This window comes from Aulonocara stuartgranti, assembly GCF_965226115.1.
Source record: "Aulonocara stuartgranti genome assembly, chromosome: 6".
NCBI lineage: Eukaryota > Metazoa > Chordata > Actinopteri > Cichliformes > Cichlidae > Aulonocara > Aulonocara stuartgranti.
The window spans coordinates 20,950,853-20,969,669 of record NC_138944.1 but is presented as its reverse complement, the minus strand read 5'-3'; the positions used below and the strand labels follow the sequence as shown (position 1 = coordinate 20,969,669).

Sequence of the window (18,817 nt, the reverse complement as noted above, 5' to 3'; positions counted from 1 at the left end):
TGAGTACTGCAGCAGCATGCCTCGAGTGTATTGATCATATGAAACACCCAGTCTCTATTGAGATGAGATGAGATAGCCTTTATTTGTCAGTTGCAGGTCTCGAGATGACAGACCTTGCCGACCGTACATACACTACACAAACATCACATTGGGGAGACAGGTTAGGCTAGGTAGCGAGGAAAAAAAACATCGAAATGTGTAACACAAAAGGATAATACAGGAATGCACAGATATCAACACACCATAACACAATAAACACAGACAGCAACATGGGAAAGAGTTCCAGTGTGTACATCTGATCTGGGACCGCTGCAATCTTTTGACTGCGCCTCCAACTGACCCGATGTCCACATCAGAGGGGAGGTAAGCGTTGGAGGTGGCGTTGGATCCGGGGTAGGGAGGGTGATCCGTCAGTGAGTGCTTATCAGTATCAGTATATGTATGTGTGTGCGTGTCCAAAGTTCAGCTGAGACAGTGTCCTTCACACTGCCAGGCTTAGTAAACAGTCTTCCAGCCAACCCAGGTGGCCTTGCATGGAATGGGAAGGAACAGACTCAACACAGTCGTTATCAGGGAGTTTTTGTTGAGCTCGGGCCTTGAGCCCACAGCTGGCGCCGAAGGGGTAGCCGGATTATGATAGTAATCTTTCTTTCTTTGCGACAACTCATGAGAATTTCAAAGCTGTTCTTTAACACTCCGACACTGGTCTCTCAATCTCCTGTTGGAGAACCGCGAGCTTCCCGATGATGGTATCAAACTTGCTGGTGTTTTCATTCTTTTGCCCAAACAGCCGATTCTGAGAACTCACAACTGCAGTGAGCCATTCCGCGATGCAATCCAACTTTCGCCCAAGGGTGTTATTTTGAGCAGGCCTCTCCTTGATGTATCCCAATATATGTTCAGAGGTGTTATTCTGAGTATTTACGGCAGCTGTAAGCGTCTCCAAGGTCTTAACCATTCTGCTTTCCAGCCCGTTCTGAGAAGTTGCGCCTCGTCCCATCGTTTCAATTCCAGCGGGCAGCCTTGGGGGGGGGGTTTGAACAGCCGGTTCTGCTGTCTTAATTCTTCGATAAGTCAGGGCCAAGCCAGCTCCGATCAGCAAAAACCCTGTTATCATGGTTCCGAATAGGTAGATATCTTCAGCGTCCTCGATTGACAGTCCCGCCAGGCACACGACCCTCCATTTCTGCCACCCGTCCATCGTGTATCCGGCAGGGAAAGTCCCTCCAGGGCACTCGGGCTCTCCCGAGCCCAGACTTCTTGTTGAGAAAAGGGTGTCAATAGCATTCAGAGACCAGTTGATCAAATCCATAATTCTCTTTAGGTTTTAGAAACAGAATGTGAGAGTGTGTTCCAGGGAAAAGTAATACAAGGACATAAGCAGGGAAGATAAGGGAGAGGAGAAAAAGTGCGTCCACCTCCTCCGAGAGCCAAAGAAGAGAGGCTCTCAGATTATTATTTTTGAAGATGCATTTTATCTAAATTGCCTTTTTCCAACACTGCATGCAATACAATCGTAATCTGAGCCGCTGTTTTATTAAACGGAGGACCCAAATGAAGGAAACAGGAGGCTGGAACACTGAATGCTTTAATGCTGAGCTGATGAAACTCGTGAATCCAGGGAAAACACGAAAAACTCAAAGGTAAAGGTGGGAGGGAGACACAATAACAAACGAGCAAGGAATAAACAGAGCTATAAAACACAGATAGTGTTGTCAAAACATAAAAATAAGAACCAATACTGTGAAAAACAAAAGCCATGACAGTTTTTCTTGCCTTTTTCCAAAAATGAAAACAAGAACACCCAGAGAGTGCTATCCTAAAGCTTTGATGTTTTGTGCTGATTTTAGCACTGGTAATATGGAAATGTAGTATTATATTCATCTTTTTGTGTCATTATAAAGTTGTATTGAAAACATAATGTTTTAAAGAGCTCAAACACAGAAAGTGCTCATTTTCTCTTAATGACTAATATATTATTTTAAAGTTTGGAGATGATAGACTGGAAACTAAAGCTTTTACCTAACTCCTGTGACTGTGATCGGTGATCTATGATCATGAAGCATTACATACTAAATTTGTGTATTTTATTATCTTTACCCATATGACTGGAGAAGAATTAGTTGAAATCTTTGTCTTCTATAAGCTGTAAAAAGTTGAGATTTTAAGATACATTCATGCAGCGTTTTAATTTTAAAAACTTTATGGTGTCAATGTGACATCAGTGAGACATACTGAGACATAAAGTGTTGCACAGCTCTCTGCATGCCCTTTCATATGATATCTTGCATGATTTTTCAAGGTTAACTTTGACCATGGATGCTAACAATGAAAGTCAATGTCAAACGCTTAGCCAAACTAGTAGGTACCCATGTCCCTCAAGTGAAGATGGTCCAAATTTTTACTGATCCTCACATTTGGCTTAGCCTTGACCTGATTTTCACCTAAATTCACCTCAGTTCATACCGTTATTGATATCTACCATCACTCAAATGTGTAAAAAGGAGATCTTGAAAACTGACAGACAGACGAACAAATGGAAACGATTACACAGAACCTCCCTTCCGGGATAGAAAAAAATCAATCTGAATCTTCAGTGTCAAGTTTAATTGTGCGTGTTTAATATACAGTATTTTATGTCATGGAGGCCACACTTTTACAGAGGACAGCCAAATAAACAGCAAATCCATGCCCCACATTCCTGTAACATTCGGACAAAATAACAAAACAGTATTAATACAGACAGAATACAGTGGCTTGCAAAAGTATTCGGGCCCCTTGAACTTTCCCACATTTTGTCACATTACAGCCACAAACATGAATCAATTTTATTGGAATTCCACGTGAAAGACCAACACAAAGTGGTGTACACGTGAGAAGTGGAACGAAAATCATTCCAAACATTTTGTACAAATAAATAACTGCAAAGTGGGGTGTGCGTAATTATTCAGCCCCCTTTGGTCTGAGTGCAGTCAGTTGCCCATACACATTGCCTGATGAGTGCTAATGACTAAATAGAGTGCACCTGTGTGTAATCTAATGTCAGTACAAATACAGCTGCTCTGTGACGGCCTCAGAGGTTGTCTAAGCGAATATTGGGAGCAACAACACCATAAAGTCCAAAGAACACACCAGACAGGTCAGGGATAAAGTTATTAAGAAATTTAAAGCAGGCTTAGGCTACAAAAAGATTTCCCAAGCCTTGAACATCCCACAGAGCACTGTTCAAGCGATCATTCAGAAATGGAAGGAGTATGGCACAACTGTAAACCTACCACGACAAGGCCGTCCACCTAAACTCACAGGCCGAACAAGGAGAGCGCTGATCAGAAATGCAGCCAAGAGGCCCATGGTGACTCTGGACGAGCTGCAGAGATCTACAGCTCAGGTGGGGGAATCTGTCCATAGGACAGCGATTAGTCGTGCACTGCACAAAGTTGGCCTTTATGGAAGAGTGGCAAGAAGAAAGTCATTGTTAACAGAAAACCATAAGAATTCCCGTTTGCAGTTTGCCACAAGCCATGTGGGGGACACAGCAAACATGTGGAAGAAGGTGCTCTGGTCAGATGAGACCAAAATGGAACTTTTTGGCCAAAATGCAAAACGCTATGTGTGGCAGAAAACTAACACTGCACATCCCTCTGAACACACCATCCCCACTGTCAAATATGGTGGTGGCAGCATCATGCTCTGGGGGTGCTTCTCTTCAGCAGGGACAGGGAAGCTGGTCAGAGTTGATGGGACGGTGGATGGAGCCAAATACAGGGCAACCTTGGAAGAAAACCTCTTGGAGTCTGCAAAAGACTTGAGACTGGGGCGGAGGTTCACCTTCCAGCAGGACAACGACCCTAAACATAAAGCCAGGGCAACAATGGAATGGTTTAAAACAAAACATGTCCATGTGTTAGAATGGCCCAGTCAAAGTCCAGATCTAAATCCAATCGAGAATCTGTGGCAAGATCTGAAAACTGCTGTTCGCAAACGCTGTCCATCTAATCTGACTGAGCTGGAGCTGTTTTGCAAAGAAGAATGGGCAAGAATTTCAGTCTGTAGATGTGCAAAGCTGGTAGAGACATACCCTAAAAGACTGGCAGCTGTAATTGCAGCAAAAGTTGTTTCTACAAAGTATTGACTCAGGGGGCTGAATAATTACACACACCCCACTTTGCAGTTATTTGTAAAAAAAAATGTTTGGAATCATGTATGATTTTCGTTCCACTTCTCACGTGTACACCACTTTGTGTTGGTCTTTCACGTGGAATTCCAATAAAACTGATTCATGTTTGTGGCTTTAATGTGACAAAATGCGGAAAAGTTCAAGGGGGCCGAATACTTTTGCAAGCCACTGTACATTTCTGCCCGCGAGGCAGCAAACAAACCACAACAAAGCTCATTCGAATCAAGCAACAGGCCACCGTTTTTCTTTTGCATACAATAACACCCATCATGCAACTGTGCACACGTTACTATTTTCACCTACTGGAACATTAAAAAAACGAGGGAGCACGATATTTATGTTAACGCTGAACACAAAGGTTTTGCGGCCGCCTGTGCTGACGCCGAAATGTCACATCAGACAGAGTCTCAGAGTTCCCGAGAGTAACACTGAAGTCTCCTAAACCGTTTCACTCAGCAACGCTGGTGCACAATGTTATACCATTCAAAGCTGAAAGCATGACACATATAATCTCCCTCAAAATACTTGGTTTCACCTGTGATCGCCATGACAACATAGCACAAAATGTCTATGCAACGTTGTGGTGCTGCAATAACATGCTCTCAGTGTGCGTGTAGATGATGGAGATTATGTTTAATAGGAGACGATGAATCTAAATACAAAGCTGAACAGCTGGTGAGGATGCGTGACCACCACATATTATAATTTATGTACACAGTTTGCCTCCTTTCATTGCCAGAGTAACGCTAATACCTACCAAAGGTGCAGACGTGAATTATGGCTTTGAATGCATCAGAAAGTAAGTATATGGGGGTTTTTTTTTTAAGTTCAATACAACATTGAGAATATTCAAGGTCGATGTGAGTTTTTCAGATTGTATGACTGTCTTTGAATGTACATCACTGAGATTATTGGTGTCTTTTAACCTAGTCTCCATACTTTCTACCTGTCTACCTGAGATTAGCAAGTGATTTCTTTCTCTTTTTTCACAATTTCAGTGCATATGTTGACTTAAACATGTAAGCAATACAAAATGAAGGAGATTTCTTGTATAGACAAAAGTGGGTATAAATATTGGCAGGGAAAATGGCGAGCTTTAAAGAAGACAGCTGACACAAAAACACATCAAGATAAAATCAAGTTAAAAATAAATCCAAAACACAACCAAAGGAGGAAAAACTAAAGGGAACAGAAAAAAAACAGGTAAGAATCACAGGAGAGAAATGAAGTCAGGAACCACAGAAAAGAACGAGGGAGAGGCTGTGGTTGCATTTGAATGGTCACTTTTGCTTCCTGAGTGTAGTGGCCCGAAAACATCTAAATGCCATCTATAAAAAGAGCTGATCCAATTCTCTAAATACTAACCAAAGGCTGTCCAGTGCTTTTTTGTTAGCTATTTTAGCATACGATCCACTGGACCTACTTTTGTTTACATGACTCCTGTAAACAAATGATCAGTGTGACCAATTAGGAATGCCCATTATCATGTAAACTGGCTGTGTGTTTTCCATCTTGTGCCAAAACTTGCTGATATGCTGATACAGTTATCTGTGTGTTCACAGGACTCTATGCAGTGCTGTGAAAAATTAAGTACAGCCTCACTGCTTCAATAGGAATTAGAAGGGTAAGAGCAGCCAGGCATCGCTAGCAAGTGTGATCATCTTTATTAAAGCAGCAGTTTTGGCAATTTGTTTTTCTTGAGGATTCAGGTGAGGTCAGACAGTGCAATGCTTAAGGAAAAAACAAAAACAAGAGCTACATCTCACGTTGGTAGTGCAATCAGAAAAAGACTTTTAAAGAAAAACCCTCTTCTCTCTAAAATGAACATGACAGCACAGCTTAGGTTTACAAAGTTGCATCTGAACAAACCATAAAACCCGTGGAACAATGTCTTTGGATAGATGAGACCAACGTGGAGATGTTTGACTATGATGTGCAGCACCATGTTTGGAGAAAGCCAAACACAGCATAACAACTAGAAGAGTAACGTTTTAGGCTTCTTCTGCAACCACAGGACCTGGGAGCATTGCAGTCACTGAGATAAACCATGGAGCAAAGTAAAGCTAACTTGATAATATATTTATTATAACGTGTAAATGAGCAAAGAAAATGTCTGAAATTGTTACCATTTGTTCCAGGAGAGCGTTTCGTACACACAAATGATTTGTTCGTGTTCCAGACCTCGACCTGATTGAAACGCTTATATATGAGGTATTGGAACCGAGGAACAACAAAGGTGAGGAAAAGACAAAGTAAAAGCAACGGGAAAGAACCCATTAACAAAAAGACGGGAGATTGAATAAACCAAGAGAAAGAGAAGCAAAGACAGACAGATAAGAACACACACATGTAAGAAAACACAGATGAACCCTAAGTAGCATTAACAAAATCCTGCAAAGTGTTTTGCTTGTGCTGTTCACAACTGTCACCCTATTGCACAACATTTTTTTATACGAAAAGCATGAAAAATGCCAACAAAAAGTGATGCCACAATGTCCATGTTTGCGCCCCCCCTGCTTTCTGTCCAAATAGACAGTTGGTGTCTAGTGGACAGATAACCCTCGCGTGCATGCATCCCTTCTCATCAGTCTGTGGCATCCTTCAGTTTCTACAAGGCTTTGTCAGCATTAACTGTTACAGTTGTTTCCCAGCCATCGCTTCAATTCGCCCATGGTCTCTGGTCACCGCGCCGCTGCCAATTTCATCATTATTTGTCCCCACCCCACCCCGACCCCCCACCTACATTGAATACACCTCCTGCTGCATGAGATGGATTTAATCATGGTCATCATCAGCCTCACACTGTGCGGTGTCTACTGGAGCATTGCAGTGAATATGAAAGAAAAAAAATATGGGATGAGAAGTCTTCTAGTTTGAAAATACAAGAAATCAATCAAAAGGTTATTAATGATAGTTTTTTTCATTTCCTGTTTTGACCTGTGTATGCATGAGACAAACATAACATCAATTTCTCGTCATGTCACAGTGCTATTTAGATCTTTGATAGTTTGTTTTTAATGTTTTCACCTCTCACAACCCAAAATCACTTTTGGATTAATTCAATTTCGGGTGTAAGAAAGATAGAAATTGTTTCTTTTTTCCCCCTCTGTGCATATTCTACAAATCCTCTGGCTAGATGACAGCAAATCAAAGGAAAACCAAGGAAAAATACTGCAGCAGGATGGATTTCAGGTGGTCTGCGGATAAATATGACGATATTTTCACGCTAAGGTGGGTTCAGTTTCCCTCTGAGAATCCATCCTTGTGTCCTGAATGGTAAACCAAGGTTGTTAAGACATATCTTACAGCAACTGATCCTGTTAAACTTGAACATTGGATTTTTTTTTTTCACAGAGACTGAACTTCATTGCTACCCTGCCAGCCAGTCTGTGAAGGTTTTCTTGTTTTTTTCCATCACAATACAATATAAAAAGATGTTTAAGTAACATGATGAATGCTTTATCCATTTGTCAAGGCTCGGGGACATTGTTTTTAACAAACATCAGGAAGGGAAATCAAATAAAAAACTGGCGTGAAAAGAGAAAAAGCATGTGTGAACGTGGAGCGGTTGCTTTATAAGCTTCAGGGGAGAAAAAGTCACATCTTTCAGCAATTCACAGTCACCACAAAAGCCACTCCACACCCTGCTGCTTTTGAAATTACTGGCCCAGACTTACAGATCTGAGATTACCAAATGTTCTGCCCTATTTGATGAAGCCCTAGAAGAGATTTAACCTCAAAAGGCAGGACATCAGTTAGGCTTGGGGCTTAAGAGGTTAAACAACTCAGTTCAGTCCAGGATTGTCTCCAGTCAGCTCACAGCCACAATGGGCTCCACTGAGAGGATGTCGGTCCTCCCTGTGAGCGCCTGCCGGGCAGTGAAAAGCACATGTGCATCTTTCAGGTTGTGGGACTGACTTGAAGAAGGGTGACTCTGCTGTGAGGAAGCTTGGACCGGGTGTGACCAAACGTTCCTTGGCCTCGAGGAGTCCTGGTTGTCGGGCCAGGCAGTTCTGTGACATGGAGCGTGAGGTACTGCAGGGCGAAGCTCCGGATCCAAGCCGACCACTGCCCGTCGTCTCTTCCTGCACCTGTCAACGAGGAGCTGGAGCTCCTGACGGAAAGTGGGGTTCAGACAGCAGTAGATGAAAGGGTTGTAGCAGGTGGAGCTCATAGCTAGCCAGTGAAAGCAGAAGTAAAGGGCATTAGAAGAATGGATGGCCTGGCTGGACAGCAGCACCACATAGCAGTTGAGGGGAAACCAGCAAACGGCAAACACTCCGACCACCAGAAGCAGCATCGCCAGTGTTCTCCGGCGCTTCCTTCTCTGCGTGGCATGCTGAGCTGTTGTGGTGTCACCGATGGCATTGTGGCGCCACAGTCTACGGGCCACTATGGTGTAGGAGGCAGTGATGATGAGGAGGGGCAGCAAGTAAAGCAATATGAAGGTCAACAGGTCAATGTACTGCCAATAGACATCTGACGGCTCTGGGAAGTCTGGGACACACAGGCTTCGCTCTTTCTCCTTACTGTCAGGAGAAAGACAGAAGACAGAAAATACTACAGTACTGTGCAGAAATCTTTATATTTTGTCAGGAAAAATGGGAAATAAGTACAATGATTTATCAACATGTGCAAACATAAATGGAAATACAGATTATATATGGCAAAACAAAAACCTTGAAGCTGTAATATTCTAACCAGCTTCTAAGTCAATGATTGACTGTACGACCACCTTTCATTAACCCAGCCTGAACTCTCTGGGCAAGGTTTTTCTCATTTAAATAAGTAGTCTTCAGGAATAGTTCTCCGGGCTTCTTGAAGGACATTCAAAACACCTCTTTGGATGTTGGCTGTTCTGTCACCATGATCCCAGCCTGCTTCAATAATGTGGATGCCTGGGCTCTGGAGAGGCCAATCCATGACTTACAGTGTTTTTCTATAAGTCATCAATTCGAACCCAAAATTTCTGATTGGATTTCTTGATTTTCAGTGCAGGTCTGGTGTAATGTGACATGCCAAATCACCCTTATCCTTTCAGCAAGAATGGCTTCTTGACAGCCACCCTTCCATTTTCTTATGAGGTTTCAATGAACTTCAGTGAAACTGAAAGGGACACATGCATCTCTCAGGTCATGAACAGTAAAGCAGCAGGTCTTTGTTAGAGATTTTCCTATTTTTAAGGACTTGACACTCATCTGCTGTAGATGGTTTTTTTAGGCCAGCCACTTTTTTTTTAAACTCTCATCCAGTTTCCACATCTTTTTAAGGACACACCATGAATCACATTACTAGTTCAAAAATAGTAGTTTATGTCTATCAAATATTATTATTTTTGCCATTTTTAACAAATTCAATTAAAGAAAATAAAACACATGATGCACTTTTGTGACAGGGTGCTGGTTAAAATAAAATAAAGTTCCTAAAATTACAATTGAAAATTGGTTCTTTGTTCTTAATGTCTCTCATGTATAGATACACTTCTGGGTCATCTGTTGAGTAAGGTTCCTTTATATGTTTGAATGATACATAGTACCGTGTTAAGTAACAAGTACAAACATTCCTCTGAAAATGGTCAGGTACAAGGACTGGACTGAAAATGAGTGAAAAATCAGCCGGAGTCAGAACCAGACACAGAGAAGCTGCATTCAGCTTTTATGCTCCTTATATCTGGAACAAACTCCCAGAAAGCCTCAGATCAGCTGAAACACTCAGCTTATTTAAATCCAGGTTGAAGACTCACCTGTTCTCAGCTGCATTTGAATAAAAATAATAATAATAATAATATTTTTTTTATTTGTTTTTGTTATTTAATGTCTCTGTAAAGCACTTTGAATCACCTTGCTGTTGAATTGTGCTATATAAATAAACTTGCCTTGCCAATATCCAAATAAAAACTCTGACGGACCTTCAGAAAGCCTGGAGAGCTAAACCACTTTAAATTTACAAGAAAGTCTGACTGGTGGTGCAGCTCGAGCCTTTACCCAGTACTGTATATTAATAATCATTGGCTATTGTTATTTCATAGAGAAGTATGAATTAAAAAACAACAACATTTGTCTCTGATCCACTGAGTTTATTAGTTCATAGTTATTTTAAAGTTATTCTAGCTCTTCACTTTTCATTGTTACCTGATGTTTTTTTAAACCAAAGAGTTATTCATCATATTGTGTATGACTTTCATCAGGATAAACATTCATCAGAGCAGGAAATATAGGATACAAGTGCATATATTAGTAATACTTAAGCCACTTCCTCCCCTTTAATCAGACATGAGTGCATGGGGAAGGGACCTCTGACAAATATCTGCAAACATTTCTTTGGTTTTATCCACATTAATTTGGAGGAAAAACTGGTCACACCAGTTAATGAATTCATTAAGAACTCAGCCGTGATCTTGCTTCACACCCCACAGAAGGCTCACAACCACAAAGTCTTTGGTGTATTTAAGGGCAAATCTTCATCTGTGTTTGCTCTGATTCTCACTAGTATGTAACTCAAAGCCCAGTGGAATTTGATGCTTTTTGTTAAAAGCAACCACACTGTGTGTAAAATGCATATAAAAATTTGATAAGAGCCTAAAACTGGGTGAAAAGGGAAAGTGCACAGATGAATACATTTTCACAGAGTAAAATACTAAGAGATAAAAAAGAAATTCTTTGTATACGATTAATTTCTGCTTGCACAGAAATTTGAATTCTGAACTCTGGGAACGCGTGACTTGTTCTCAATTAGCTAATCAGTCTCCTTTGTAGATATAACTCCTGTGTAGCTCTTCCAATTTGCCAGACTGCTTTTGTGCTACCAAGTTGAGCATTCCAGTTTTCATTTTGCTTCTTTGACTTTGTTGTGTCGACTTTTGGCCACTGTTTTCGCCTACTTTCTGTAACTCTTGTGACTAAGTTCGTTCTTTTTAAATCAGGCCAATATTTCTTTTTCGGATTTTTTTCCCTTTAAATCTGACACAGAGCAAACCTGTTCCACATCCATCAGTACATAAAGTAGAGAACCTCCATCTCCATAGCTAACCTCACTGAATTGTGCCTCTACATAATGACTGTGAATCATTTTACCTGTATGTAAAGGTCAGGAGTTTTTGGTAGATTGCATGTGGGAGGGAGAAGCAGCTGGCCATTATCCAGATGACGGCGACCCAAACACCACCTTGTGTAGGAGAGATGCGAGGCCTCAAAGGATGCAAAATCACCTGAGAATCACCACACACAGATCAAAGTCAGTGCAAATGCATACACTTCAGATCAATATCAATCACCAGTCTGTGCCCAGGGAAGTAGAAAGAAAGATTAGAGTATGTTTTTTTACAAGCGTGGCTCCAACTAGTCGAAAACAGCGTAGTATTGCAGTATAGCCAACTGCTGTTTCTCAGCCTCTGGCTGTTTTTGTTTGTGCCACAAGCCAACTACAGTGTGGAACGTAAGATAATAAAATGTCACAAGAGGAAGGTCTCGGTGTGTATTTAGCGATGAGCAGATGTGTGAGTGAGGAGGCAAAATGTCCCTGATACACAGATTAGTCAGGAGAGCAAGTGAAAAGGGAAGGAAACAAAAGCTTTTTGTTCACTTCAGTTCAATAAGATTAAAAATACTGGCCAGATACTGTGCCTTCTCCACAACAAAAAGCATGACATAACTGTTGAAATACACTTTTTTTTCCCTCCTTGAATTAAAGTTTTATTTTGGTCAAGTTAGGCAGTCACGCTGCCTCTTGGTCAAAAAGTCCTTGCAAAGTGTACAGAGATGGTTTGGCTCATTAAGCTGCTGCAAACACAAATACAATCCCACTCAAAATAAGGATCTCATCCTTCTTGCTTTATCTTGGGACCCATATTATGGAGATTCAATGTGTTTCATAAAGACATGCCAGCTGGGAGAAAATCTCTAATTTTGGCTCATCAAACTAAAGTTGTTCGTGTTTCTCGGACCGAGCAGTTATAATTGTCCTGTTCTCCCCCGGTGCTGGTTTCTGTGCAGCAATTCAACAATGAAGGCCTGATTTGTACAATCGCCTCTGAACACCATACGTTTGGATGTGCCTGCTAATTAAACTCTGGGAAGTATTTATGTGCGCTCTACTCTGTGGTGATTGGCAATTTCTGAGCCTGGTAGCTCTGATGAAGTCATTCTCTGCAGCAGAGGTAATTGTTGGTATTCGTATCTCTAATATGACTCCCTTCTATTTTATGTTTTTCCGGACCACACCCAAAGAAACTTTCATAACTGACTTTTTCCACACTTGCTGACTGTTACGTCTTAAAATACCAATCAACTGTCTTTTGTCTTTGCATATTTTAAAGGCTCTTTTTAACTACTGTGGTTAAGCAGAGCTTAAATGTGCTGTATACCCAGGAGTTATGGCATAACTAATGGATCCTCTGCACCACTTACTGGACATACAACTGAACACTTTCTCTAATATAGGCTTCAGCTCCACTGCCACTAGGATACATAGAGAAAATCTTTACCATCTCACACAATAATGCCTGTATTCATTTTAGACCCAAGCTCTTCATTTTGTCATATTTAAATTTCGGTTTGTTTAATCGCTTTTTCAAAAAATGATCTTTTACCCAATTACACCATCCTTCCCCTTATCCAATTCAGTTGAAGCCTTTCCCCGCTGTCATAGGGCGAGATGAGAGGTACACCAATCTGCCAGGGCTAACACAGAGACATGCAACCATTCACACTCACATTCACGCCTACGGCCAATTTAGAATTGCTAATTAAGCTAAACCCCACTCTCCAGTTTCTCCAGCTCCAACTGTGTAAGCAGCAAGTGCACAGTACCATGCAAACTGGATTTGAACCTAAGACCTTGCTGTGAGGCAAAAAGGTCTTCTTACTCCCAAACTACATCTTCAGTGTAATTTGTTTACCTTTCTTAGCTTTTTTTACTCTGCGATGCATTAATATTGTTTTTTTGCCACAGTAACTTTCTAGATTTTTGGATAAATAAGCCATTTTAGTATCATTAATGTGGACTGAGACCTTCTGAAATAGTGTTCAAACACCTTCAGTTTTTGACTAATAAAATCTTACAGGCAGTTTAATACAATAAAATATGCCATCAGTCAGTTCACTTTTCATCTACTGCTGCCTGCTAGTCCTTCCGGAGGATTTATCAGTGAAAGTAAAGTCATCCCATGGTGCCACTTGCAGACTCTGCAAGCATCCTTATTTTCTTGTCATCACTCTCGTGCATACAGATGTCAATAAAGTTGCAGTATTTGTACTTCCCCTAATTTCCTTCGGGATTAATAAAGTATTCTGATTCTGATTCTTCAGCATTTAGCGAGTACCACTGAAGGGGTGTGAGTAAAGACTTATGGAACGAATTCAAACGTGCGTGGGACAGTAAGTACAGGTCTTACTGGCTATTGTGCAGCATTGTGGTAACAATGACACAGACAGACTGTGGTTATTTAAAGATGAGGTCATGAGTAGCAGTAGAGACATACGAGGTAAAAAAAAAGTTTAAAACTATATTTTGGGCAAAGTCTGCATTTAATATTATATTTTTTTAAATCAGGTTTTACTGGGTAGTCTGTACATGTGTTTCCATTTTCTTTTGACCACTGAAATTAAAGTTAATTTAGATAATGTCTCAAAATAGCTTCCTGAATAAGTGCCTATTTCATCATGGCTAATGAGTGCCAGGACAAATTCTACCTTTGCACTAATTTTATTAGTGCTTGAAAAGATGGCAACTTCTTAAGGTTCACCAAGGCATTTCACCTTTCATCCATGAGCCAGAGCGATAACTGTTGTGAGGATTATCCCCCCATCTTATTAATGCAGGGGACAGACTCAAAACACAGTCTTAACTCACAGTTTTAAAAGGTTTATTGGACAAATCACTAAGCTGTTCTGATTCTCTTAAGAATCTTTTGTCTTTAGAGTGAAGGTAAGATAAATAAGTTTTACTTCAGATTTTTGAGATGTGAATTGTGGATGGTCTGATGGAACAGCAAGCAGGCACCCAGAGAGGCAAGGCGAGCAGCATGGAGCATGGCTATGAGTGTGGCTGGGGTCTTGAGTGAAACTTGGAGGGGATGCAGGTAAGTAAGAAATCAGGTTCACGGAGTTAACTCCAAAAAGGCAGAGGGAGAAATGAAATTAATAAATGTAAATAACTCGGATGGAAAGCAAACATGGATAGCCTAATTACCACCATGGGAGGTGTAACGATCTGACGAAGATCTGCCATACTTCCAGCCATTAAATACTCTGGATGATGAGGAGACTCAGAACAAGGAATCAGAGAGAGGGCCACGCCTGATGACCCATGGAAGCATTTTCCCACCACTTCGCCTGTGTGGAGAAAGAAAACTAAAAAATCAAGTGAGAGGAAAAGGAAGACAAACATAAAAACCCCGAGTCTTCCCAGACAAGGACACTCTCTGGAGGTGGTCCATCACACGAGCCGAGGTTTTACTGTCACTAGGGCCAAAGTGTGCAGCCTCATTAGGAAACTTGCCTCATTCGACAATCATTTTCGCTACCGAGGTCACCCGAGGTAGATGTGAGTAAGGGTTGAAATGCCTGGAAACAGATCTCAAAACTGCACTGTAGGTGTCAGAAGTCACCAACTCTGTTCAACTATGATCATTCACAGTGGTCATAGATTGCCACCTTGGTCCAAAATTTGAGCACTGACATCCTTGAAAGAGTATTCTTTCTCCTTTAAACTGAAGAAGCCTCCATGACAGTTTATGTAACATACAACGTGATGCAACTGACTAAACCCACAAAATGCAGTAAACCTTAGAACCAGTAGCAGCACAGGTCAATCAGTGGAAAACTAATTTACCAGAGTTCACAATATAAAAATATTATGTCACTTATTTCCAAGTGAGTCATTTCCCCCTCTCCACTGAAAAACCGGAACTTCACACACCTGCCACGTCTCACTGCTGGTTATATGCCACTGTATGCCAGCAGTACCACTGAACTCACTTGTTAACTGAAAGTAAATACAAGTCACAGTCTCATAAAACTGGTTGAGACATTGTCACATGGTGGCTATTTTAGGCAATCCAAAAACATTCTGCGTTGTTTAAAGAGAACCTGTTACATCGAACTCCATATGTTTATTCTCACGCTGTACTGCAGTAGCGCTGCATGATTCACAGGTCAAAATGATCTTTATGTCATACTGGGCCTTCATTCAGCTGCCCTCCATCTAAGTCAGCAATCTCCTGATTATCCGAATATCAGAAATAGAAACAGCATTTGAACAGCAGGCGTATAGGGCACATAGCTTTCAAGTCTTTAGTGCTGCTCTACCATGTGGGTACTAAATTAAAAAGTCTGAATAACCCTTGAACTAACAGGCATACCCAAACTTATGACTGCACAGCTCCTATCTTTCCACAGCTGGGAGCAAAGTTGAAATATTGCAATTAGAATGAGAAAACACTGTTGAGATGTAGAAATACTATTTAAATGGTCTGCATTTGTATAGCGCTTTTCTAGTCCCTAAGGACCCCAAAGCGCTTCACACTACATTCAGTCATTCACCCATTCACACACTGGCGATGGCAAGCTACATTGTAGCCACAGCTGCCCTGGGGCGCACTGACAGAGGCGAGGCTGCCGGACACTGGCGCCACCGGGCCCTCTGACCACCACCAGTAGGCAAACATGGGGTTAGTATCTTGCCCAAGGATATTTGGCATGCAGCTAGGAGGCAGCCTGGGATCGAACCACCGACTTTCTGATTAGTGGCTGACCTGCTCTGCCACCTGAGCTACAGCCACCCGTTTAAAGCAAAAACAAGAACCACAAGAAGCTTGTGGCTTTGTTAATTAAGAATATTACAGAGGGTAATTTTTAGACTCCCTCAGCTTCATCAGTGAGATATATAGAGTCACGATTCAGAGAAAAAATATACTTACCAGCAGCATATGTCACTTTTTTTTTTTATCAGAGCTGTTTTTAATAATGTGCCCTAAAGTTACTAAGATGCTGTTTATACTTTTCATGATGTAGAGCAGGGGTGTCAAACTCAAATACACAGTGGGCCAAAATTCAAAACTGGAACAACGTCGCGGGCTAACGTTAATATTTGTTGAAATATATTTATTCCTCCAGATATAAGAATGAATCTTTTCTTATGGACTCAAACACGTTTTGCTTAAAAACTGAATATGGAACAAGCAAAGCCTAATACTAGACAATATATATATTAGCTGTATAATACCAGTAGGCCAGCTCTGATAGTAATTTGGTATGGCGGGCCAGAGTTTGACACCTATGATGTAGAGGGTCAATATACATGTCCAGTGATTATTATGGAAGCTTAACGGGATTTCAGGTGGTAAAAGTCCACAAAGGAAATGTATATAAACAGATAACTCCAAGTTTCAGCACTGTGATGAGTCACTGCATCATAAGCAGGTCTGTTGGCCCTGTATACACACTTTTAGGGGTCCATTAGCGGAGCTGATCAGGTTTTCAGGTATGCAAGTGTGATCCTTGAATGACTCAGTGACCACAGATGTTAGAACTGTTGGTTTGAAGTCATTAATGCAGGGTCACATGTATGTTAATGGATTCTTTGAGGCAGTAAGCTGCAGAGCACAGAGATAGCGAGAAGCTGAATATGTTAAATAACTCATGAGCCAGTTCAGCAGCACAGTCTGATCTGCTGCTTTGTTTTTAGACAGTAGTCCAAAAGTGGCCCTTGCTGTCACCTTCCTGGGTCTGTTGACCCAGCGTTTTGAGTTTTAGTTTATTTGGATGATATGTTTGAGTTCTTTAGGGTAGCTAAGTTGTTTATTAGTTTCCCTTTGTGTCTTCTACCGCTGTATTTAAGTTTCCCTCTCCCTTTGCCCTTTGTGTTTCATGTCTTATGTTGTCAAGTTTATATTGTCTTGTCTGCGTCACATGTTTCCTGTTATATTTTGAAAGTCTGTGTCCTATGTCAGTGTAGTCAGCTTTGCTTCCTTTGTCTCCTTATGTCAGACCAGTGCCAGCTCTTTCCCCATGTGTTTCCACTTCCCCCAATCACCCTTGTGTGTATTTAGTCTGTGTGTTTCTGTTCATTCCTTGTCAGGTCGTCTGTTGTTCACTCCAAGGTTGCCATGTCATGTTTCCAAGTTTCATGTCTAGGTTTTTCCTTGTTGTTTATTTAATTTATTTAATTCTCCCAGTTTAGGTTGATGTTAGTTTACTTCAGTTTGCCTTGCCTTTTCTTTGTACCCTTTTACCAGCCTTGTTAAACGGCTCGCTTTTTGTTAATACTCAAGCTTTGGTCCAAGTTCCTTCGTGTCTGCATTTTGGGTCCACTCTTCACAATTAATACAGTCTGACACCGCCAGACTGTGACACCTTGCTGTCTCTTCATGCCTAAAAATAAGAGAGAGTGGAGACAGAGAGGCTAACACTGCTCTTAGACATACTCCAGTCACAGCCTTGTCCTTTGCAGGTTTTTTTTTTTTAGTTGTCTTAGAATTGGCCCAAAGCGTAAGGAAAAACGCTTTAACCATTTAGGGCTATGACACTTCTACTGGCTGTAATTGACAGGTACACACACTTCTGTGATTTCACAGAATGCTTGATGTCTCTGCCATCAAATTCTAACAGGCTTCTATTATGATACCTACCAATAAATCACATGTTTCCCTGAAAAGAACAGGTAAAGTGGACAGTGTGTTTTCATCTCTCGCCTCTGCCAAGTCTTTCTTTATTCACATTCATGTGTTCCAAATGTACAGAAAGTGCATCTTGGAGTTAATCTTTCACATTACCAAAATCCAAATAAAGTGGAATATAAACTCAAATAATATAAACACCAACCAGCATTTAATTTGTTAATTTTTTTCCACATATGTTGACAGGATTACAGTAATGCTGATTTGCACTTTGATAAAAGCACATTTGTGTAGTGGGAAACCCTGCAGAAATATGGCAGAGATAGCAGAAATAAGATTACAGTGACTAACTTTAAATAATTATTGGAGACACCTGCAAAATAGTCTGTGAACTTGTCAACTTATTTATATGTACAGGATTGGTGCTGTACAAACAAAACTGCTATTGCCTACTAGCACTATGCTTGACTTGTCAATAGTAGTAGAGTGGGTCTGGCAGATGCCAAGGCAAAAACTAGATCCAGGTTCAGCAGGTTCAGACTTCCCTCTCACTGGCTACCTCCAAGGCATTTCCAAGCCAGCCGAGAGATGTACGCTCTTCAGCATATCCTGGGTGTGCCCCAGGGCTTCCTTGCAGCATAACATGATTAAAACAACTCAAATAGGAGGCACCTTGGAGGCGTCCTTGTCAGATGCCCAAACCACCTTAACTGACTCCTTTCAATGTGGAGGAATAGAGGCTCCACTCTGACTTATTCACAAATGCCAAGCTCCTCGGCCTATATTTTGCCATTTCAGTTTGTCAATCTTGTGCTCATCTCTCTCTTCACTCATGAACAAAACCTCAAATGGTCCACCTGGGATACCATGACCTCAGAATTTGAGATGCTAACTCTCATCCCATTTGATTCACCTCCAGCTTGCAAACCTCCCGAGTGTGACCTGGAGTTTGCTGCTTAATGAAGCCAACAAAACCACACCCCCAACAGGATACCAAGAGTGACACGGTCAGATGCCTTCTCCTT

At 41.2% G+C, this 18,817-nt stretch overlaps 1 protein-coding gene across 1 annotated transcript in view; it reads right to left on the bottom strand.

Moving 5' to 3' along the window:
* Positions 1-7,988: 7,988 nt before the first annotated feature.
* Positions 7,989-18,817, bottom strand: part of gpr83 (G protein-coupled receptor 83) — a gene marked incomplete at both ends in the record, with an annotated part of 33,878 nt that continues 23,049 nt past the window's right edge. The window contains 2 exons of the mRNA XM_082537059.1: positions 7,989-8,706; positions 11,251-11,384. Coding sequence (XP_082393185.1) covers positions 7,989-8,706; positions 11,251-11,384 — 852 coding nt within the window. The remainder of the gene's footprint in view (positions 8,707-11,250; positions 11,385-18,817) is intronic.